Source organism: Populus alba, chromosome 10, assembly GCF_005239225.2.
Source record: "Populus alba chromosome 10, ASM523922v2, whole genome shotgun sequence".
NCBI lineage: Eukaryota > Viridiplantae > Streptophyta > Magnoliopsida > Malpighiales > Salicaceae > Populus > Populus alba.
This window is the reverse complement of record NC_133293.1, coordinates 19259502-19284142: the sequence shown is the minus strand read 5'-3', so window position 1 is coordinate 19284142 and position 24641 is coordinate 19259502. Positions and strand designations below refer to the sequence as shown.

Sequence of the window (24641 nt, the reverse complement as noted above, 5' to 3'; positions counted from 1 at the left end):
AAGATAAATTTATTTTTATTTTTATTTATTTAACTAAACCTGCTTATTATTTTTGTACAAAACATTAACCCGAAAAAACCTTTTATAACGTTTGGGAACGCGGTGCAAATAATGTTTCATAAAAATTAATTTTTTTTATAAGAATTTTTTTTGTGTGTTTTAGATCGTTTTAATGCACTAGTCTCAAAAATAATTTTTTAAAAAATAAAAAAATATTATTTTAATTTATTTTAACATAAATTTTTTTTTTAAAAACTAATTATAATTACACTTTCAAATAGTTACTCCAGGTTATATACCCTGCGAACCTGATCGTTTTAAAATTAACATCTTATACATTTGGTATTATCAATGAAGAAAAAGTCGCATCGAAATCAAAACACAAAACCAAGAAATTTAAAAAGATAAAAAGAAAGGCCCAAGTGGAACAAAGAAAATGCCAGAAAAAAGCTTTCCATGCAACCCAACCCACCATTCCCTCAACGATCAATGATGTCTGCTGCTCACACTCCCACTCTTCCCACTGGCCATGCTGCTGCGCTACTGTCACAATCCTTTTTTCTTTATCTGCAAAGCCACGCTAATCTCACCAACCACTCTTCCATTTTCCCATCGTGTCACCTTCTTAATAGCTCAAATCAGCTGCTTTTAACAGTATCCAACTCAAAATATCTGGTTTCAATTCCCAAAAATACCCCCTGCAACGCACACCTGCCATCGGCAGTATCCATGCACTGATATTAACAATCAAACCGTTTAGAAACACGGTGCAAACCGTGTTTTAATAAATTTAATTTTTTTTAATTAAAATTAGGTATATTTTATATTTTTTAAATTATTTTAATGTATTGATATTAAAAACAATTTTTAAAAAATAAAAAAATATTATTAACATGCATTTCAATATGAAAAGTTATTTAAAAAGCAATTGCTACTACACTGCCAAACACGCTCACATGAAAGAAGGATGAATACGGTAATAATTATTTTTTAAATTATTTTTTAAAAAATATATAAAAATAATATTATTTAATTTTTTAAAAATTATTTTAAATATTAATATATTAAAATTATTTAAAAATATTTAAAAAATTAATTTAAAATAAAAAAAAATATTTTAATATAAAAAGTAATAAAGCACAAAAAAGTTTCCCTCTCCTTTCCAATGACACATGGGTTGTAATTTGAGTTTTTGCTATGAAAAATCAAAGACGTCTTTTAAATACAAGATTTTATTTGAATGGTTTATGTAAAAAAACATGATTAATACTGTAATAACTTGGCATAAAAGTTACGCTAATCAACATTATAATCCGAGAATAAAAAATGTAATATGAAATTTATTAACTTGAAACTCGAACATACCAAAACATGATTGCTTCTGAAAACGATAAACACAAAAAACATAAACTTGGTCAGAAGAAGAACAATTTCATAAGTTTAAACTTTAAACGCCGAAAACCCCAGAGAGATCCGTGGTCGTTTATTGTTGTTAGCCGCCTGGTGACAGTTAACCAAACATAAATCACGACATGCAAAGAAATAAAATAAAAAAAGAATTGAGCAATAGTAAAAGCATTTCCTTTCCTACAAGCATTTCCAGTTGGGGACCTCTGTTGGTGAGAGCCAACATTTTCTTTTCGGTCTCTCTCTCTCTCTCTCTCTCTCTCTCTCTCTATCTCTATCTCTCTAAAAATCTGCCTGTTGATTTGACCCAGTCACCCAAAATTAAAAGAAAAAGGCTCACATTTTTATTTTTCTGCTCCTCAAAAGAACACACAAAATCGAAATTTGGCCCCTAAATTTAGCACAGATCTGCTGCTAAACTTAGAGGTAAAGAGGATCAATTAGGGTTTTTCAAAGACAGAAGAAACAGATAGTTGCTCTCCCTAGATGATGATCCCCAGGGGATTATTCGGATGGTCCCCACCTCATATACAACCATTGACGCCGGTATCGGAGGTTTCCGAGCCGCCGGAGAGTCCTTCTCCGTACTTAGATGCCAGCGCGGAGGCCGCCGCGGCTGCCGCTCAGGCGGAAGCGGAGGAGGAGATCGACGAGGCTGAGGAGATGGAGCCGCCGCCAGCTGCTGTTCCGTTCTCGGGGTTGTTTGCTTGTGCTGATAGGTTAGATTGGGGGCTCATGATCGTTGGTTCGCTTGCAGCTGCTGCGCATGGGACTGCTCTTGTTGTTTACTTGCATTTCTTTGGGAAGATTATTGGGGTTCTGAGGATTCCGCCGGAGGAGCGATTTGACAGGTTTACTCATGTGAGTCATTTTTGCAGATCCTAACTTTTTGGAATTTTTGAAGGTTTTGGTGAAGAATGATTCAAAATTTGTTACTTTGACGAGGTTGTTAGGTGATTTTAGCTAGTAGCGTGGGTTTATCAGCAACTGCAAAAGTTACCTATCTGAAGCTGACAAGTTCATTTGGTTTAGTTTTGCGGGGTTTGGTTAATTATTGCTCTAATTTGTTCTATTTTTAGAAAGTTTCAATTTGTTTTTTGGACATGCTATGTTTTAACTGTTATGCATGTTTACGTACTGTTTAATCAGTTTAGTTAGCTGCTTGGAAATTGGTAATGTTAGTTGGTCTGGTTAAGAAATGGAAATGCGATGTTATGCCGCTGGAGACAATAATAGAGAGTTCTGCTTAGGAAGTAACTACAGTTTATTATTCTTAATATTGTAAATTTTGTGTAAAGCAACTGAAAGTATAGTCTAATTGTAGTTTACCATGGTATTCCATGTTAATTTCAAATCAAATTATTCTACCCTGATAAAGAATTATAGTAACACATGCTTAGTCCCTCTCTCTCCTTTTTTTCCTGTTCTTTTTGTAATTAGTAAAGGAGTACTGGTAGTTCAGGTGGAAGAAAAAGATGTATGACATAGACTGTTAAAGGAGCTGGACCTATAAACAATTGTGTTTTCATTTGTTTTCCGAACTGAGTGGTCACTTAAAAGGTTTCCCAAATAAGGCAACTAAGTGTACCCACCCCCCCCCAGTTTGGATTGTTCATATTGTTGAAGCTTGGATATGAACCGTCCCCATATCTGAAAACTTGATCTTCAAGGAGTCTGATATCTAACAGTCAGAGATGTAACTGAATTTGTTCATGAACGTAGGCTAGTTAGAACTTCATTTTTTGTATATATGTCCATTGTGAAGGCTTTAATCATTCCTGACTGATTTACTGGTTCTAGCATGTTGGTTTCCTGGGGGGAGGGTTTTTTTTGAGCTATTTAATTTAACCATGGTGTGCTTTTTCTGCAGCTTGCCATGCACATTGTATACTTAGCTGTGGGTGTTTTTGCTGCTGGTTGGATTGGTAAAGTTCACATTCATCATATTAGTTTATTCTATTTTTGCTTTTAGCTCACAAACAATGGCTTCTTTAGAGACATCAATTCTAACTTGTTATCTGTAATAGAGGTTTCCTGCTGGATTCTAACTGGGGAACGACAGACTGCGGTCATCAGGTCGAAGTATGTTCAAGTATTACTCAATCAGGACATGAGCTTTTTTGACACCTATGGGAATAACGGGGATATTGTTAGCCAAGTATTGAGTGATGTGCTCCTCATTCAATCTGCTTTGAGTGAAAAGGTATTTTAGAGCTAAATCTACTGCTTCTCCTCTCTACTTCTATTCTGTGCAAATGTTTTCTGTAACCTGATGCGAGGGGACCTTGATGATGCAGGTTGGAAATTATATTCATAACATGGCTACGTTTTTTAGTGGTCTTGTTATTGGATTTGTCAACTGCTGGCAGATTGCACTCATAACTTTAGCCACTGGCCCATTCATTGTTGCTGCAGGAGGTATCTCAAATATATTTCTTCATAGGCTTGCTGAGAGCATTCAAGATGCATATGCTGAAGCAGCTAGCATTGCTGAACAGGTTTTTTTCCATCTCTTATACCTCTATGACACAATCATGTGAAGATGCATGTTTCTATTACTCACCATGGTGGGCCCTGTAATTGCTTATAATTTTTTGATTTCACTGCAATTGAGTAGAACCGTAATTCTGAAAATTAGAAATGAAAGGAGCTATATTTCCGTGGGGATATGTTTCTGGCACTGTACTCTTAATGCTGTTAATATCTTTTTTTGATGATTTACTCAAAGAGGGTTCTTATTAAACTGAATATACCTCTGGAATACTTCTTCAATCTGTATTTCTGTTGTTGTTTATGTTGGCTATCTATACCTTTAATTTAGATTTACTTTTGGATAGACCAATTATCGAGGTGTAGTCAAACTGTTTCAGCTCCAAGATTTGAGAGGCTCATCAAGCACTGAACCGATTTTCAGTTATGCATGAATTGAAAACACATGCCTGCCTGTCTGGGCTATGTAGTAACAGCATGTGCCCGTGCAATGTTGGTGCATTACTTTTTTACATTATACCTTCTTATAGAAAGTTCAAATACCATAAGTTTAACATTTTCATGTCATACCATTATTCTGGTGAATTGTCACATGCTATTGATACTGAATGCTAGTAATTTTATAAACTCTGCAGGCACTCTCTTACACTAGGACCTTATATGCGTTCACAAATGAAACTCTGGCCAAATATTCATATGCAACGTCACTACAAGCAACTTTGAGATATGGTATTTTGATTAGCCTTGTTCAAGGACTTGGGCTTGGTTTTACATATGGACTTGCAATATGTTCTTGTGCCTTGCAACTTTGGGTTGGAAGGTTTCTGGTTATGGATCGTAAAGCTCATGGTGGTGAAATAGTAACAGCCCTCTTTGCTGTAATTTTAAGTGGCCTGTAAGTGTCTTATTCTCCTCTTTCTCAGTGCTGTAAACATATTTTTATGGTTTTATTATCTGCTTTCTTGTGTTTACAGTGGGCTGAATCAAGCTGCAACCAATTTCTATTCATTTGATCAAGGACGGATTGCTGCTTATAGACTTTTTGAGATGATAAGTAGATCATCCTCCACAGTTAATCAGGATGGAGACAGCCTAGTGGCAGTGCAAGGAAATATTGAGTTTCGGAATGTTTATTTTAGCTATCTATCTCGTCCTGAGATCCCCATCTTGAGTGGATTTTACCTCACTGTACCAGCTAAAAAAGCAGTGGCTCTTGTTGGCAGAAATGGTTCTGGAAAAAGCAGCATTATCCCACTCATGGAGCGCTTTTATGATCCTACCTTAGGTACCATGGCCATTTTATTTTTATGTTGCCTTTTGAGCTAATGCTATTTCATTGAATTTCCTTTGCCATGTCCACATGTTGATTCCAACAGTTCTGGTCTGTTCATTCAGGAGAAGTTCTTCTTGATGGAGAGAACATAAAAAACCTGAAACTGGAATGGCTCAGAAGCCAAGTAGGACTGGTCACCCAGGAACCTGCCTTGTTAAGTTTGAGTATAATTGACAACATTTCATATGGACGAGATGCTACTTTGGATCAGATTGAAGAAGCTGCCAAAATAGCACATGCACATACATTTATCAGTTCACTTGAGAAAGGCTACGAGACACAGGTAATATTTCAAGGACAGAATATCTATTCAGACTTATTTATCTCTTGCCTTTGCTCTTTTTTATCCTTCTGGAAAGTGACCACTATACATTTCAGGTGGGTAGGGCTGGTTTAGCATTGACGGAGGAGCAGAAAATTAAACTTTCTATCGCCAGAGCAGTGCTTTTGAATCCAACAATTCTTCTGCTTGATGAGGTTACTGGTGGACTTGATTTTGAAGCTGAGAGAGCAGTTCAAGAGGCTCTAGATCTTCTCATGTTGGGACGTTCAACCATTATAATAGCTAGACGTCTTAGTCTAATCAGGAATGCTGATTATATAGCTGTAATGGAGGAGGGCCAGCTTGTTGAAATGGGTACACATGACGAATTATTAACCTTGGATGGTCTGTATGCAGAGCTTCTCAAATGTGAAGAAGCAGCAAAACTTCCAAGGAGGTATAGTATGAGGAAAACTATGCTTTGCTAGTATAGTGAAATTTTCATTTATAAATGGTTTAACTTCTGTTGGTTGAATTATAATGCTTGAATTACAAGTTTGCTAAACAGTAATATTGCATGCCATTATGCCACTGCGGTTCATGTTTCTGACATATGCACCTTTATACAGGATGCCAGTTAGAAACTACACAGAGACTGCTGCTTTCCAAGTTGAAAAGGATTCTTCTACTGGCCATAGCTATCAAGAACCATCCTCTCCTAAAATGGCAAAGTCACCATCGCTTCAGAGGGTCCCTGGTATATTTCGGCCTCCAGATGGCATGTTCAATTCGCAAGAATCACCAAAAGTTCTCAGCCCACCACCAGAGAAGATAGAAAATGGTCTTCCCTTGGATGGTGCTGATAAGGAACCATCGATCAGAAGGCAGGATAGTTTTGAAATGAGACTTCCTGAGTTACCCAAGATTGATGTTCAGTCTGCACATCGACATACATCAAATGGTTCAGGCCCTGAATCCCCTGTTTCTCCACTTTTGACATCTGATCCTAAAAATGAGCGTTCCCACTCACAGACTTTTAGTCGACCCCACAGTCACTCTGATGATGTTCCAATTAAAGTGAAGGAAGCAAGGGATGTAAAACATCAGAAAGAACCACCATTTTGGAGACTAGCAGAGCTTAGTCTTGCAGAGTGGCTTTATGCTGTGTTAGGAAGCATTGGTGCTGCTATTTTTGGTTCTTTCAATCCACTTCTTGCTTATGTTATTTCACTGATAGCGACTGCTTATTATAGACAAGAACAACACCACTTGCGACGGGATGTAGACAAGTGGTGCTTGATGATTGCCATCATGGGTATAGTGACTGTTGTTGCCAATTTCTTGCAGCACTTTTATTTTGGCATCATGGGAGAGAAAATGACTGAACGAGTCCGCAGAATGATGTTTTCAGGTAAAATGCTTTAATGTCTCTGTTAGTTTCATTTAGAATACAATGTCCGTGTCACACCCGACTCAAAATTTCATGATTTCACAGAATTGTATATGGAGTATTAACTTATTAATGGCCATCATCTCACAGCAATGCTACGGAATGAAGTTGGATGGTTTGATGAAGAGGATAATAGTGCTGACACATTATCCATGCGCTTGGCAAATGATGCTACTTTTGTACGGGCTGCATTCAGCAATCGACTTTCAATATTTATACAGGACAGTGCCGCAGTTATTGTGGCTGTTGTCATTGGGATGCTGCTTCAGTGGCGATTGGCTCTTGTGGCATTGGCAACCCTGCCAGTTCTCACTGTCTCTGCAATTGCACAGGTTTGCATACTTTCTGCATGATTTTTAACCTGACATCATTTTATTATCAGTCGAAGTGTTCCATAATGTTTGATCTGATTCATATAAATCACATGTTTGAATAAAACAGATCATGTGGTAATTAATGTTTCTATGAGCTTCTCTGATGTCATACTTCAGTCAATTCCATCTATTATTCTTTTCTTTGGACTAGTAAGCTGTTAACCATCAAACATCAGCCATGTGGCAATGATTGTGCCAGCCAGTGGAAAGTGAATGCTACCTTTTAGATTGTTGCATTCTTTGCCTTACAATATCTTGCTTATGTTTTAATTTTCCGTTGGATTTGGCACCAAGGATCTAAGACCAATCGTTCAAATTTATACTAGTTCTATTGGCACATTCTATGGTCTGACTACTTCCACAAGCACACAGATCTGCTATCTTGGAAATCTGACTATTTTCAAATTGCCCCTTAATTCCATTAATCATTTTCCATTTTTAACAGTTGAATCATAAACACTACATTGTTTATAGTTTGCTGTGCCAAAGTCCTGAATGGTTGCCAACTTAAAAATTGCAGAAGTTGTGGCTTGCTGGATTTTCTAGGGGCATCCAGGAGATGCACAGAAAGGCATCACTGGTCCTTGAGGATGCTGTTAGAAACATTTATACTGTTGTGGCATTCTGTGCTGGTAACAAAGTAATGGAGCTCTACAGATTGCAACTGAAGAAAATATTCAAGCAGAGTTTTGTCCATGGAATGGCCATTGGTTTTGGATTTGGTTTTTCACAGTTTCTTCTTTTTGCGTGCAATGCCCTTCTTCTCTGGTACACTGCATACTCTGAAAAGAATCTCCATGTTGATCTTCATACAGCTCTCAAGGAGTATATGGTTTTCTCTTTTGCAACATTTGCACTGGTGGAACCTTTTGGATTGGCTCCATACATACTTAAGCGGCGAAAATCTCTTATTTCAGTATTTGAAATTATAGATCGAGAACCTAAGATTGACCCAGATGATAACTCAGCACTGAAGCCTCCAAATGTTTATGGAAGCATCGAGTTGAAGAATGTGGATTTCTGTTATCCAACTCGCCCAGAAGTGTTGGTATTGAGCAATTTCAGTCTCAAAGTTAATGGAGGACAAACTGTAGCTGTGGTGGGAGTTTCAGGGTCTGGAAAAAGCACTATAATTTCTTTAATTGAGAGATTTTATGATCCAGTTGCTGGTCAGGTCCTGCTGGATGGTCGGGATTTAAAACTTTATAATTTGAGATGGTTGAGGAACCATCTAGGTCTTGTTCAGCAGGAACCAATTATCTTTTCAACAACTATAAAGGAAAATATTATATATGCCAGGCACAATGCCAGCGAAGCTGAGATGAAAGAAGCTGCTAGAATTGCTAATGCTCACCATTTCATCAGTAGCCTGCCTCATGGTTATGACACCCATGTGGGAATGAGGGGCGTGGACCTTACCCCAGGACAGAAGCAGAGAATTGCAATTGCTCGAGTAGTGCTCAAGAATGCACCCATCTTGTTGTTGGATGAAGCCAGCTCATCCATCGAATCTGAATCAAGTCGTGTGGTACAAGAGGCACTAGATACTCTGGTTATGGGAAACAAAACTACCATTCTGATAGCTCATAGAGCAGCAATGATGAGGCATGTTGATAACATTGTGGTTCTCAATGGAGGGCGAATTGTTGAGGAAGGGACCCATAATTCTTTGATGGCAAAGAATGGTTTGTATGTCAGATTGATGCAGCCCCACTTTGGAAAGGGTTTGCGTCAACATCGACTAATTTAAGGTTTGGTTTGCAGTGTTGAAATTTGTATTTGGTTCTGCTGTATAGTTCTTATCCTGGGCCATCTTAAATTGCCAGAAACATTTATATCTGCCAGTGTGCCTTGAATATTATTTGGTTGGAGTTTCAAGAGTACACAAGAAGCTAATGAGAATGATGAAGCTTGTAACATTCTTTTGTATGGTGGCAGTGCTAGCTATGTTGTTCAAATGTAGGATCTAGATATAGGGATCTTGGATTTTGTTGGCTGGTGAGAACATGCTCTTGGGGCTAGATGCCATATTCTTTTTGGAGGGAAGCATTACGTCTTGGCTTTGTTTCCATGATTGATTTGTTCATTAGTCAGAGATCGGGCAGAGGAGATGATTCTAGTCCTAGTGGGGTGTGCTTCTTGGTTTTTGTTCTCCGTCGTTAGTATTTCCCTCCTTGATGAATTTATGTAGCTGACTAGCTTGGGTGTGTTTACTGTAAATTTTACATCTGTGAACTTGAAAGTTTAGAATAGGAAAAGAGGTGGGAGAACTTGTAATCTTTGTATATAACCACGTGGTTAGATTGTAACCTGTTTAACTTTTACTGGCATGAATCAACTGGCTGACTTTCAATCGGTTGTTTGTCAATTAGATAGGCGCCATTGTTATGTTTTTGGAGGAAACGAAATACGATGTGTGATGCTTTTTTTCTTTTAGAATGGATGTTTGATGCTTTTTATTATTAGGATGGATATATTTCTGATGCCTGGAAATGTTACCATGATAAATTCGATGAGGGATGTGTAGGAATTTCACTTTCTGCATTTACCTGCTGCTCATTACATCCTAATGAATGTTTTACCAGGATTGTCATGTTTTTCAGATGTCTGACTGCTTTGATTCTGAAAACACCCCCCCGCCCTGAACCCAGTACTGGTCAATTTCATTTTCCACAATTTTATATCAATCATTTGGTGTTCATGCAGGCTGTAGCTTCACCTCTGTCCATGTCAATTGCAGTCTAGCTTAATGACAAGAAATGTAGGCGTGCACAACAGCATCATAATCAGTTTTATTGCCAAACCAAGCCAAGGCAAGAGCCAAGGGAAGACCAAGCAAATCAACAAGGCAATTTCGTTTCAAAAATTTGCCAGCCAAGTATATACAAGTTACACATGAAAATTTCTCGTTCAACATTAACCAGTATAGCATTTTAGATGTCAAGCACCTTGAAAGAGTCTGCCACCACTTTAAGCTGACTGCGATATCTTCTCCACCGTCTCTCATTTGCGCCAACTATCAGAGTGTAAAATCTCACTGTACAGAGAGATACAACCATTGAACAATCCAGATTCTGAAAAGCACTTTCATCTATATCTTTTTCCTACTTCTTACACGTTATCCTTCACTTCTGTCGGCACATGGTAACAATTCAAGTGATACGATACTTACCGTTGGCAATAACTATGGTTGCAAATGAAACACTTGAGTAGTTTGGAGATGTAAGTTCGTACTCGAAGGTGTAGTAGTTTTTTCCCTCTACGGTTTTCTGCATTCAGAAGAAAACCATCAAAGAGATTCAGTGTGCCAGTAGAGAATGTCTTCACTGACCAAAAGCTGGAACTCTTATCAAACTAAAATCCATCACCACAAGCTAATTCACATGAAGTTATACACCTGGATTTCAAGAAAATTTGAAAGTTTCACGTTCATAATTTCTTGCTGCATGTGACTGTCATACTTCACAGAAGAATGACAGGTCATTGATTTTCTGAGTAAAGAGCAAGTTAAAATCTTTTGCGCAGGAAGTAGGAAATCAGCAAGCTTTAAGAGGGTCTAATCATAGCCAGATTTGGAAGGAAGGAAGTATTTTTAGTTAATAGGAATCAATAAACTGAAAGGATAGGCAATGATACAACCTCCTGCATGCTGTATATGGTTGGCATTTGATTTGGTGCTGCATACCTGTGCTTCACCAAAAAGTATATAGCCTGACATACGAAAAGATGTCAAGTACCGTGCTTAGGCTTTAATGACATGAAAAGGGAATGAAATTAAAGTCTTTCTACCTCCTCCATTGGACCCAATTCATGAATGTCTTTTTTCTCGGTTGGTATAAATCTCACCCTAACATTCTGCAATTGCTTCGTTCTGTCCTTAAATGCAGAATCATGTCCCCTGAAGTCAAAATCCTAAGAAATGGACGAGACAGGTTGTTGAGTCTTGGAGAGCTAAACTTCAAATTTACACAGTATCATGTGATTGCATAACTTACTATCCAGTCTGAGGGGTAATAATATGAATACCCATCTTCAAAGTCCACAAAAGATGTGTAGTTCTTTGGTATCTCTACACAGTGCCACAGTTGAGAAAGCTTCAACAAGTCATTTGCACACTAGCCGCTAATAGATAGAGATAACTACCAGTCTATAATTACCTTCAGCAAAAAGGAAATTTGCTGGGACTAAACTTGTCGTTAGCGCTCCAACTCCTAGCAGTAGCAGACGTCTCTTGCAATTGCCTATATCACATGGATAGCATCGAGCAACATAAGGGGCATGAGTTGGTTATATAGATTACAATAAAATGGCAATATAAGACAAAAGTTTATTCAATAATTGTTCGAAAACCCCATGACAGTGCTCATATATTAGGAAGATAACTCGCAGATGATTTGCATTGTTCAAGCAAATATCCTAATCCTGGGAGGTGAAGTCAACTTCACGAGTGATGGTGTGTATTCCAGTAAACAGCAAACACGATTCCCATGTTGAGACGGTGTCTGACTCTACACTCTTCCATAGTACAGGCAGTGAATTTGAAGAGAATACTTAAAAAGGTATCTTACTTTCTTCAACGAAGGTTGCCTCTGCCGTGCATGTTACAGAATTATTGCCAGGAAATGCTGCTACTCTAGGCAATATTTCATTTGAACCAGGTACACTTAACTGGAAAGAGGGAGAGATTGAATATACAAGAATTAGCTTTCACAATAAACACGCGAGAGGAAGATGAACAGTAATGCGAGGAGAAAATTGACACTGACCTTTTGGGATAAGGTAGTGGAAGCCCAACTCAATGAGAGTGAAGCTATTGCCATTGTTGACTACAAGAAGCAGCGGCTATAGCCTCTCATAAGGTGATAAATACTGGATAGCGTGGTTTGGTTCTTGATGTGATATGCAGCCTGTGGTCATGTAGAGGCTATGGTTTCCCTCTGTTTTTTTTGGTTATTTATCCCTTTTGGATTCGGATTAAAATAATGAATGGATATTGGATAGTACAGGTAGCGTGACTGTGTATGATTCTTTCACGTGATGGGCACGTGATGATACCACGTGGATTATGTGTTTGGGCTTTAGTCTATTGGATTAATACAATTCAAAGGCCTTGTGAACATGGACCGACATGAGAGGTTCCTTGACAAGGCCACGGCCATTGCATATTTTTTAGATCATGAAGAAAGAGGAGGAATTTAATGGGCTTACCAATGGGCTTACCTTCACTGACATTGCCATTCATCTTGCTGGGTTTCGAAACAAATTATTGGACAATGGATTTGGGCTCACAAGTAGGAGCCCAACCCACATAAATGGTGTCAGTAGTGGAGTTCTTCAGTGGAAAGTTGGTGACAATGGAGAGACGAAGCAGCTAGAAGAACGCAAGAAAGGACGAATCTCAATCATGGCGAGTGATGGGAGATGATGGAGGCGACACATAAATTTTGGGGCAAGAAAGAAATGGTCGGTCCAATAATGAGAATTGATGTTGTCCTTTGCCGGCAGCAAAAAAAATATAATTATTTGAATGGTGCTCATAGATTTAATTTATCACATGATAAAAATAATCAATGAGAGTGATATGCAAACAAATTTTTTTGAAGGCTGCCTCTGCTTCTTGACTTCAAAATGGGACCTCGTCACAAGAACAGAGAATAAAGCTTACTAGCCGGATTAAGAGGTGGTTTCGGAATGTATTTGAAATGATATTTTTTTAAAAATTAATATTTTTATATTTTTAATGTACGGATATTAAAAATTATGTTTAAAAGTTAAAAATATATTATCTTAATATATTTTTTTTAAAATAAAAAAATTTAGAAAATAACCACTAAAAAAACTCGCAGTCACCGATTTATTGCGCTGAAGCTTTTGCATGATGTAATGACAAATTTTAAAGGGAAAGTTGTGTTGTCACCTGGCGCCTTCAACGTCCGGCATGGATAGTTTTTAAAAGTCGGCCAGCTTTAATCCTTTTTAATTGTTTAAAATTAAATATTAGGTGCTTGGATTATTTACTTAGATGGCAGCCTAAAAACTACGACAAAAGTTCTCCACCACATGTTCACGTAGACTTTACCTGATATGGGATTTATGGACTTCGAATCATTGAGATTATATTGGATTTATATAATTAAGTAGTAATTAATGGATTAACATAAATTATCATATGCCTAATACCTCCGTCGGCTTAAAAATAATATAAATTATATATCCATTCTTATCTAATAACTCTAGCTGTAGTTTTAAGCTATAAATCATAGACTAGCGATCGTCTTAAAATAAATAAATAAATAAATAAAACCACCCTAAAAATCAAATAATCAACTTTTTAACAGAAGCATGAGATTAACAAAGCATAATTCACCATCTCATTGATATGATCTCGAGTTATTCAAACTGGATTATTTCTCTTTACAACCCAACGCTTGAATATATATATAGAAATTATTAAAATGAGAAATTTGTGCAAGTAATAATCACTCATCGCTATCCAATCATTCGTTCTTCAAGCACTGTTTCTCTCAATAATTCTCTTTTACCCTGCTGGGAAATCCAGGTCGTCTCCTCCATCTCCTCCTGTGAACAACCAGACGGGTTTTCAAACGTGGGTCCTAAGATTTCTGTTCATCCCACTTGCCAGCATCGAAGCTTACAAACGAAAACCCTAGTTAACCAAACTCATGAATCATTCATGTTTGGATTTGATTTTTAATAGTTATATGTTTAAGTTTTGATTGTTTATTTTAGAATCTATAAAATTAATTAATATTTATATAAATTGATATAACATATGTATTAATTAAAAAAAAGTTCTCTGTAAGTATATAAACAATACCGAACTAATCAACTCTCTCTCGGCTCGATCATCAATCATCCGATTCCTCAGACAAAATCTACGAGAGACAATTAGCATGATGACTCCGAGAGAGGAGCACTCCTGCAAGGCATTGATTTGCAAGGTTGAGTTCTTTGCTTACACGCCTTTTCTTCCGATTGCTCGACAATGATGGTGCAAATTATTGATGTTGGACCCCTTTTTTCACAGTATATATTATTATTATTATTTCCACGTGTTAATTACTTTATCAACAGTACAAGTTAATGATGTTTGGAACCAAAGTGAAAACATAATCATAAGTTTTTTTTTTTTTTCAAATACAAATTTTTTAAAAAAAGAAAATACTCGAGGGTTTAAACTGTATACTTGGATAGATATAAACATGCATATGTCACGAGGGAAAAAAAATTCCATAAAATATGAATTTAGACGTAAATTGTAACTCAAGATTTAACAAGAAGATATTTAATTTTTAATATTTTAATATTAACTCTAGATTATTGTGACCATCCAGATAAAAAAAATTAAATAAAAAATCTGTCGATATAAATTCATAACATTCCCTTTCCACCGATAATACCCAAAAGAATAATTCAGAGTCACGTGATTAAATACAGTCAGCCAACAGTAATACTGATAGGCCCGAAAAAAAGGTCCCACAAGCCCATCACCTAAAACGACCCACATTTGATTTTGAATATTCAAAGGTCGGTCCACGTCCCAACTCGAAAATCTCGCCGTCCAAATCGCGGTAACCACACCACAAGATAATAAATTTGAAAATGGTCCCGCAAGCCCATCTATCTTAGCTAGTGACAAGGCACTAACGTAGCACACCATTAGGCAAGTGGGCCCGCCAGCCACCTCTGTTGGTCGGCGATTCCAGATCTCTCTCGCCTAGCTACATTCAATCTCCACCACAAACGTGTTACAATCTTATCAACCCAAAAGTCGCATTCACTAGCTGTAAAGTCACCGTCATTTCGCCCTAATCAAGTGCCCCTCCCTAATGGTTCTCCACTCCTCCCTCCTCCCTCCTCCATGGTTTTACCGGGTAACCGGTTGGACCAGTTCTTTAGCCGTTTTTTCAGGTATATATAAAGGGAAAGTGCCACTCGAGACTAGCTATTAAAGAAGGAACAGCAACAACAGAGCTCCTCAAAAATCAAATACAGTACTTCGGGCTTTGAGCAAAAGTAGAAACTAATCTCAGATTCAACAAAATGCCTATCAATAGAATAGCATTTGGAACACCTAGAGAGGCAAGCCACCCAGATGCACTTAGGGCTGCATTGGCGGAGTTCATCTCCATGCTTATTTTTGTATTTGCCGGTTCAGGATCTGGCATGGCTTTCAGTAAGATATCAACTCTAATTATATGTTTTTATTGTTTTGCAATTAACTTTATTCACATATTAATTTGGATTAAAGATCAAATTACACGATGGTTTACTTAAATCATTAATGTTTTGGAATGATCAATATCACGTAAGATTTGTTCACCGAATGACTAGGTGACACTTGGTAATATAATGATACAAACAAAGTAATATTATCACCACGTAAGCTGGTATCTTCCATAAGTTGCTCACCTGTGGTAGTGGGATGATGAAGTTATATTTGCTTTCTGGTGCCTGACAAGGACCACTTGGCTTGATATCTTGGCAGACAAGTTGACCGACAATGCTTCGACGACTCCTTCTGGTCTAGTAGCGGCCGCATTGGCCCATGCATTCGCACTCTTTGTGGCTGTTTCGGTTGGCGCTAACATTTCTGGTGGTCATGTGAATCCGGCTGTGACCTTCGGTGCACTTCTTGGCGGAAATATCACACTGTTGAGGAGCATTTTGTATTGGATTGCTCAGTTGCTAGGATCTGTTGTTGCTTGCTTGCTACTTAAATTTGCCACCGGTGGATTGGTAAGAGATTAACTTAAGCATACAAATTTTCTTAACAGCTTGATGCCAACCAAGAATACTTAACATGTTAGCAGCCCTAAACAGGTTCTGTTAATTACCATTCTAATCTTTTTTTTCTACTGCAGGAAACACCAGCTTTTGGATTATCATCTGGGGTGGGCGCGTGGAACGCGCTAGTTTTTGAGATTGTGATGACCTTTGGACTGGTCTACACAGTGTATGCCACAGCAGTGGATCCAAAGAAGGGAGATGTGGGCATTATTGCACCTATTGCAATTGGTTTCATTGTTGGTGCCAACATCCTAGCTGGTGGTGCTTTTGATGGTGCGTCCATGAACCCGGCTGTCTCTTTTGGTCCTGCTGTTGTGAGCTGGACCTGGACCAACCACTGGGTTTACTGGCTTGGCCCATTCGTTGGTGCTGCCATTGCTGCCCTTGTCTACGACAACATCTTCATTGGCAGTGGTGGACATGAGCCACTTCCCACCAATGATTTCTAAGCACTGCATCATCCCTTGCTGAGCTATAAGTATCTCTCCCCATATAGATTAAGGAGGCATAAAGTTTGGATTTCTGGTAGTTTCGATGTTGCTGTTGGTATTATTTTTGTTTCCACTTGTTTTATAAAAGTGGATGGTTCCCTGTTTAATTGCCTTTTACCTGTTGGATCAATGGAAATGCTTTGTTTGCTATGGAATCATTAATTTAGTATGAAAGTTCTTTCCTTTGATGGCTGACTTCCTTGGCCAAACTTAATCATATCAGAGAATTGCTTTAGTGAAAAAAAGTAAGAAACCAATACCAAAACCCAGAAAGTGAAAAACAGGACACTTTACAAGAACATAGCTTTAAGCACGAAACGATGACATCATTCCTTCATATCCTGTACTTCCTCGAATTTATAAGAACATTTACTTTCGCGTTGCTGGGTGCTGCCACGTCCAAGTTGTGTCTTCTGTTCTTCTTTAGCTGGTTTGAAGATGCCTAAGTCAAACTTCACAAGCAAATCCCACCTGACGATGCTAGAATTAGTTAGCTCAACGGTGGCCACCCTTCCTGTACGTTCTTCCGAGAGGATTTCTTCCTCTTGATTTGACTCCTTCAAGATGGAAAATACATACTGGACCTATGGACACGGCTTGCATTCGTTTCTTATTTATTTAATATGCGCTATCATCAGGTGTGAGATTGTGGTGACCTCCGGACTGGTCTACACCTTGTATGCAACAGCAGAGGATCCAAAGAGAGGAAGTTTGGGCATAACTGCACCTATTGCAAGGGCTTCATAGATGGTGCCAACATTTTAGCAATTGATGCTTCTGATGGTGCATCAGTGGTTCTATGGCCCGGTCCATTGATCGGAGCTGCCGTAGCTGCCATTGTATGAAAACATCTATATTGGCAGTGGTGGACATGAGTGACTTCCTATTAACGATTTCTAAAGAATTTAAACCCCTCGATACAAATATCTCTCCTCTTTCGGGTTAAGGAAGGGTAAAAGTTTGGATTTCTGCTACTTTTGCTATAATAGGCGTTTGCATTCTTCTTATTTCCACTAATTTCATGTCAGTAGGTTAGATTTTTGTCGCTTTTTGAATCAATGGAAGTTTTTCATTTCTTTGCAATCATTTAGCCATTGAAGTTTCTTTCTTTTGTTGGCTAACATACTGGACAAAGTTAATCATAATAGATGGCATATCAAAATGAGCTCAAGTAAAAAAAAAAAAACAAGCAGAAGCCAATAACAGAACTCAGAAAGTGAAGCAAGAACAGATTATCAATCACTAATATTTACATATAGAAAGCCGGGGGCAGGCTTTAAAGCACCATACATACCTTCTTCGATGTTAAAACATAACAAATCAGCGCAATTGTCTTTTTCAATTTCTTAACTCTCGAGTAACTGGAACTCTGACAACATAGAGGAAACCATGTCATATAGTGTTGCTCAGACAAACCGGTGCCCTCATTGTTTACAAGAATAAACCTCTGCCTTGTAGATTCTACAGGGCATCATGGACTAAAAATAGGTGGCTAACTTGAAAAGTAGTCTAACAGTGTACAGAAATTGTTTTCGCAGAGCCATATGAACACGTTTGATATACAGTTCCTTCATATCCTGAACTTCCACAAATTTGTAAGAACACTTCCTTTCACATGACAGGGGCGCTACCGCTTCCAAGTTGTGAGTACCGTTCTGCTTTGTCTGGTTTGAGCTTACCTCAGTCAAACCTTGCAAGAAAATCCCATCTGATATTGAAGCTAGGATCAGTGCCTCAGTAGTAACAACCTTTCCTATACGTTCTGCGAAGAGTGTTTCATCTGCTCGATTTTCAAATCCATCCAATTTAACCAGTTTTAGACTATGAACAGTTTTATAATATCGGTGAAGGATATGGTGTCTGATATGGGTGTCCGTCCATTCATTTGCAAGCCAAATTCATTTATGACATATCAACAATCACCTGCATGTAAGAACACAAGTGTTTGTTTGTCAATTTTGAACATCGTTTTAAAAACAAGGAGGGAAATGAGCAGCCGAAGCATGAACAAGCACCCAATGGCACGTCAGTTCTACTACTGTCTATGATAGAAACGTAAAGTTCAATACTCCATGCTCCGAATCCAAGAGTACTATTCCGGCCCTGTTTAGGCCCCTGAAGATCACATAGAAAGGAGACATGGAAGATGAAAGGCTCAGTGGTGTTTTCATTTCTGATGATGTACTTAGGGTTCAATTATTCATTTCATACACTAAAATTATGTCAACTCCTTAGGTTTGATCAAATTGCATATGACATTCATCAGAACTTTACTCGGAATCTTGTGGCTGGCTATCCATTGCATCCGCTTGGATTTCTACAGCTTCTTGTACTGTTATTTGCGGACTTTGAAATTGAAGGCATAATACCATAGCTTGATGGCATAATCCATACCTGAACATATGTTTAGGCACTAATTTTGTTGAGAAACAAGCCTATATTTTGTTGGTGCCCTTAACTTCTAATAAAAATAAATAAATAAAAGAAAATTCATACACTTGAATTAATTTCTCTTAAATATTTCACATTTTCGAAGCACAGCTTTTGGGCTCCCTTTCAATCTGGTAAATTGAAAGAAAAAAAAAACGTAAACACAAGAGAAGCATCTCACAGTAATTGGCTTGACTTTAGTTTATAGGACTTAGTCTCATCCCACTTGCTCTTTAATTAAAATGTTTGTGCAGCTGAGATTCGTTTATATATCATAAACTGTTTTTCTACATGTTATATTATTTATTGCCAACAATTAAGCTATACACACACACACACACACACACACACACACACACACACACACACACACACATATATATACATATACAGAGAGAGAGAGAGTCCTTATTTTCCAGTCCAATAGTGCAATGTGAGGAATAGAGAGGCCGTGTCTATTTCAGACATGGATACGAACGGAAGCCACAGAGCAAGAAAGTAATTAATTGTAGATAATCACGATTAATATTGCTAGATATCAAATACGACTCCGTTTAAATGAACATGAACATGAACATGAACCAGAGCAATATATGACCTAAAGACAAAGTGAAATTATTCTGAATCTAGGGCTCGGTGGCCCTGCATGGAACATTGTATTATTGGCAAAAAGGTTGCATCAACCGAGATTGTTTAACATTATGAGAGCTGTTATAGAAAGCTGCTCAAAATGATCATTCAGCTTGGTTAAATCAGGTGGTGCTTGAGCGCCTGGAACTTCCGAAAATGTGTCTCTACAGTTCCCTGGAGCATCAAAAGCATCGCTTACATGGATTTTTGCGGTGCCAAGATCATTTTTCTCCAAAACTTTGTATTGCAGTAGGAAAATCATCATTGGCAGCATTGTCGTACACCTCTGCGCACACGTCGAGGCATTTTTTCAAGGCTTTATCCCCAGACGCTTTAAGCAGTTTGCTTACTGTGGCCAAAGTAAGTTTACTATTTGCCAAGTTAGCTTCTAGCATTATATGAACAAGTCCCTTGACATCAGCAGTAGAGCTTCGTGGGTTTGACTTTAGGGTTTTCACGCAAAGAGCAGGGTACCTGGTTTTCTGGCAAGTTTCTTGTATAAGATCAGCCCCTACCAACGTGGTAGGTTGATGCAAGAAATTGACTAGAAGGAAAAGGGGAAGCCAGGCAAGGGAATTCATTGTTTTCTTTCCTCCTTCTACCACCAAGAAATTAGAAGTGCGGATGTGTGATGGCAAATCCCTGGCCCTTTATAGCAGCATTATTGAAAAATGGCTAATTATTTCAAGATCTAAATTAAAAATGGTTGAATATCGTTTCCCGAAGATCTTGAAGCTGTAAATGGCTAATTGTCTGTGTTTCTTTCCATATGAATAGCAGAATTAATTGGCAAGTAATCATTTTAACAAGGAAACAACAATGAGGCTGATTCAACACCATATATAAAAGAAGAGAGAGATTTCGCTGGAGAGTTGACGGAGGAAATTGTCCAAATACATGGCGGATTCGTTCATCCGCTGGGGGGGGGGGGGGATTCAACGCCATAAAAGGAAAACAAAAGGAAAGGAAAGGCAGATTCAGTGGTAGATATAGACGCCTTTTAACACTAACTTCATTAATATCTTTTAGCATCAAAATAACTATTTAAATGTTATTAATGTTTTTTTAATAATAATAAAATTAAACTTTGGTGTAATTGTTTCAATGCGACCATTAGATGCAATATAATGATATATATGATTGATAGAAATAATTTAATAGAAAAAAAATTAAGATAATATTTTTTTTAAAAAAAAATTATTGAAACAACAATATCTTGAATTAATTCAAGTTAACATTTTAAATTCACGATCCAAGTTATAAAATTATGATAACTTAATATAAAACAAATCAAAACATATTATGAAATTGAATTTCAAATAAACTCAATGTTAAATGATAATATAAAAAAAAATATAGTTCAAATTTTTTTTTTTTAAAATAATCCTAGTTAACTCATTAAATACATTATAAGAATATTATAATAATACCATATAAATTAAATTAAAATAAAATATAAAGTTTATCATTTTCTTTTCCTGATCTTAGATCTTAGTTGCGTTTGAAAAAATGTTTATAAAAAATTAATAGACAATATTTTTAGATATATTACTCAAAAGAATTGACACAATAAACCTAGTAGAGTACTGGAGTTGAGAATTTTTTTTGTCATGGGGTAAAGGAGGTAGGTAGATAATGTAAGGTTTTATTTTGACTTCTCTAGCTTATTGATTCTTCCAACTCTGCGATATTGTGGAATTGCCCACGCCCATTAGTCAAATTTGAACCAGCCATTTGAATTTACCGAATGCTAGGTTAAATTTTATTTACCATAGGATGTTTAAAGTAGTGTTACCAAATTTGTGGATCAACTCCTTATGTTTTGCCACCCAGATTGTACATTTTATATCAATTTAAAAATTTAAATTTTATTTGATCTTTTATTTTGAATTAATTTTTAATATTTTAATACATATACAAATTAAAAATTGTTTTAAAAAATAACTATAATTATACTCCCAACCATCTTTTTTAGTGCATAGCTTTAACCATTCAATTTGGTGACCTTTTTTATTATTTATTCACATCGGGTGTTTGAGCCAGTTTGTATGTATCTCGATCAATCCTCACGGGATCTAAAATTAACGATCAACTAAGTCTCCAATGACCATTAATATTAGCAACTACAGGTCTCGAACCCGAGACCATAAGGTGAGCAAATCTCTTGATTCTAAATTCTTATCACTGAGCTACTTACTAGATGATTAGAGTGACAAAAAATAAGGAAAAGAAAAGACATGTTTGACGGAGAAAAAAAACCGACAATGATACTAAGGTTGTATTGGACATTATTCTTAAATCTAGATTTAAGTTAGTTTTTAAATTTTGATTTTAATGAAAATTATAATATATTTGATTAGAATTAATTTTTACTTAATTTAATCTCTTATAAAGTTAAATCAAAAGTTAAGATTTTAGAGTTTTGATTTATAGATTCTGATTTACCTTATTTCTATTCTTAAAAAGATTATTTTAAATCAATTTTTATTAAATATATTTTAAATTTAGTTTATTTTATTATAAATTATTAATAAAAAAATAAAAATTGAATTATAACTCAATTTAAAAAAACAGACACTAACAATTTAATTTTAGGGTGGACAAGTAAAAATAAATAAATGGGCCCTTCCTTCTCGTAACCAACTAAGGTGCAAAGTTACAATGTGGACCAACTATTTAATTGTATATTTTTACCTTTATTTCACATTAATAAAAAAATGCCTGGGATGGATTTTTATTTTTCTTCATGTTATGGATTTTGTATCATTACCCCCTTAGAGTTTTCAAAACGCTATCGTTTTATACTTTGAAAATAAGCTCTTTATTTGTTTTTTATTGGCTAAAATCATACACAACCTTTATTTTCTACATTTGGTTGAATAAAATACTTATAATTACTTAAAATTGAATCATATTAATTCCTTCTAAGTAAACCTAAGTGTGATATTAATACAATTTAAAACAGCATAATAACCAAATACTCCTTTAATCGAAACTAATTATATGAAGGATGGTATTTTTCCTTCAACCGAAATCAGAGGATTGATTATAACGGTCACGTTATTTTTCCCTCAGCCAAATTTACAAAGTAGAAAGACCACTCGAGGCGTCGTTTAGTTTTGGCTTTTAACGGTCACGTGTAAACAGATAAAACTATAAGCCCTCAATTAGGGTTTTTGGGGTTCAAAGCGAACAGCAATGGTGTTATCAAACAAGAAGCTAAAGCAGAAGCTGAGAACTGTGAAGGCTGAGGCTTTAGTATCCAAAGTGTCTAATAAACCCGAACGAGATAGCAAAAACGGATCTTTAGGAAACCCAGAGTCGAACTCGCAGCTTCAAGAGCTTCTAGAGAGGCAGCAAAACAGAGAGAAAGATTGTCAAAGAGAGAAAAATGAAGAAGACTCAATCGTTACAAGGGATCGATAGTGAAAACAAGAGCCAAGTTGGTGATAATGGTGAAGAGGACAAGAAAGTTGAAGACGTAAGGGAAGGGGGTTTGTTAGTGGGCGAGGACGGTGATGGTGAAAGTAGTGAAAAGAAGATAAAGATTAAAGACGAAGAAGAGGAAGAGAAAGAGAAAGAGAAAGAGGGAGGAGGGAAAGAGTGAAAAGAAGGGTTTAGAGGAAGATGTAGAAGTGAAGGAGGCATAGAAGGCGAAAAAGAAGAAGAAGAAGAAGAAGACTAAGAAGAAGACGAAGGCAAAAACTGAGGAGGAGAAGGCAGGTGGTGAGGCAGAAGGGGTTGTAGAGGCAGCAAAAGTGGCCGGAGAAAGGTAATATTTTGAAGCATTCCCCTGTAGTTAAATCGGGTTGTTATTCCTGCTCGTGTTTGATTATTGGTGCCCGTTTTCTTCAAATCAGGTTTTTATGTTTTTTCTTTGATTATGGTATTAATAATGTGTTTGGTAATGCAATTGATCAATATTTTGGATAATTTTTTAGTTGGGTTTGAAAATAGAGCTGTTATATTAGGAGCAGGGATAAACAAATGGTGCTATTTTAGATTGGATTACACTTCTATCTACCAACATGATGGTTGTTTTGAATGCTAATTCAGTTTCGTTTATATGTCCAATGCCTTTGCCGTAAAATAAGTGGGGATATTGCTGACAGAGTTTATGTCGGAGGCATTCCGTACTATTCAACTGAGGATGACATTCGAAGTTTCTTCGAAGGCTGTGGTACCATAACCGAAGTTGATTGTATGACATTTCCTGACAGTGGGAAGTTCAGGGGAATTGCCATCATTAGTTTCAAGGTATCTACATTCATCTAAATTTAAATGACACTTACTTCAGCCTGGTTATCTATTTCATAATACATTTTAATATTAACTTAAAATTTGACTCCAATGTCAACAATGTCATTCCTTAAATATGTTTTGCTCTCTTCTGTGCTTTTTCAAGCTAAGGAATCTGAAATTTTGATGAATGGCTAACCTGTTTCCTAATAAACTAATTAAACAATCGCGGTGAACCACAAATTTTGTCCAGTTAATTATAGTCTCTGGCCAAATTACAGGAATTTTTCTTCTTAAAACAATAGGAAATGGTGGGTTTCTGTGAAGGAAGTTTATATTATTTATTGCCAACAATTAAGCTATATATGTTAAAGAACGAGGAGGAGGATGTAATGTTGCTAAAAGAAAAAGGATGATTAGTAATCTTTTTCATTTTACAGCTACAATCAGTTATTTCATTTTACAGCTATAGGTAGTTATGCTTTCCTTTATTGTTATAACAAAATCTGTTACCCATGCTACTGTGCGTGGGCACAAATTCCTTCTGCATGGGAAAGGCTAATGAGTCAGCCTTGATACCTGTATATATATTCCTTCTGCTTCTTCATTGTAAATTAACGAGACAATGAATATATAGAAAGCTTGTACTGCAGATTAAGCAGCCAAAACGTTTTGTTCTTTATTTCCTTTCTTTCTTTTTGGTTTTCAGCCTCTGTAACCTTCA

General features: G+C 36.7%; 3 protein-coding genes and 1 pseudogene across 3 annotated transcripts; 3 read left to right on the top strand and 1 right to left on the bottom strand.

Annotated features, from left to right (window-relative positions):
- The first annotated feature begins 1615 nt into the window (after positions 1-1615).
- LOC118060232 (ABC transporter B family member 20) lies at positions 1616-9778 on the top strand. Its single transcript, XM_035073440.2, has 11 exons — positions 1616-2268; positions 3278-3332; positions 3435-3610; positions 3705-3905; positions 4533-4792; positions 4872-5182; positions 5293-5513; positions 5609-5949; positions 6122-6903; positions 7033-7274; positions 7837-9778. Exons 1-11 carry the CDS (start codon positions 1894-1896, stop codon positions 9064-9066), a joined length of 4194 nt encoding a protein of 1397 aa, XP_034929331.1. The 5' UTR covers positions 1616-1893; the 3' UTR covers positions 9067-9778.
- Positions 9779-10084: 306 nt separating this feature from the next.
- LOC118060233 (photosynthetic NDH subunit of lumenal location 1, chloroplastic) lies at positions 10085-12260 on the bottom strand. Its single transcript, XM_035073441.2, has 8 exons — positions 12083-12260; positions 11885-11984; positions 11474-11557; positions 11312-11385; positions 11106-11228; positions 10956-11027; positions 10489-10585; positions 10085-10353 (listed from the first exon to the last, which is right to left on the bottom strand). Exons 1-8 carry the CDS (start codon positions 12134-12136, stop codon positions 10250-10252), a joined length of 708 nt encoding a protein of 235 aa, XP_034929332.1. The 5' UTR covers positions 12137-12260; the 3' UTR covers positions 10085-10249.
- A 3003-nt stretch (positions 12261-15263) lies between these two features.
- LOC118060041 (aquaporin TIP1-3) lies at positions 15264-16773 on the top strand. Its single transcript, XM_035073135.2, has 3 exons — positions 15264-15513; positions 15826-16076; positions 16202-16773. Exons 1-3 carry the CDS (start codon positions 15381-15383, stop codon positions 16574-16576), a joined length of 759 nt encoding a protein of 252 aa, XP_034929026.1. The 5' UTR covers positions 15264-15380; the 3' UTR covers positions 16577-16773.
- Positions 16774-22814: 6041 nt separating this feature from the next.
- LOC140956037 (phragmoplastin interacting protein 1-like) lies at positions 22815-24635 on the top strand (annotated as a pseudogene).
- Positions 24636-24641: the final 6 nt, after the last annotated feature.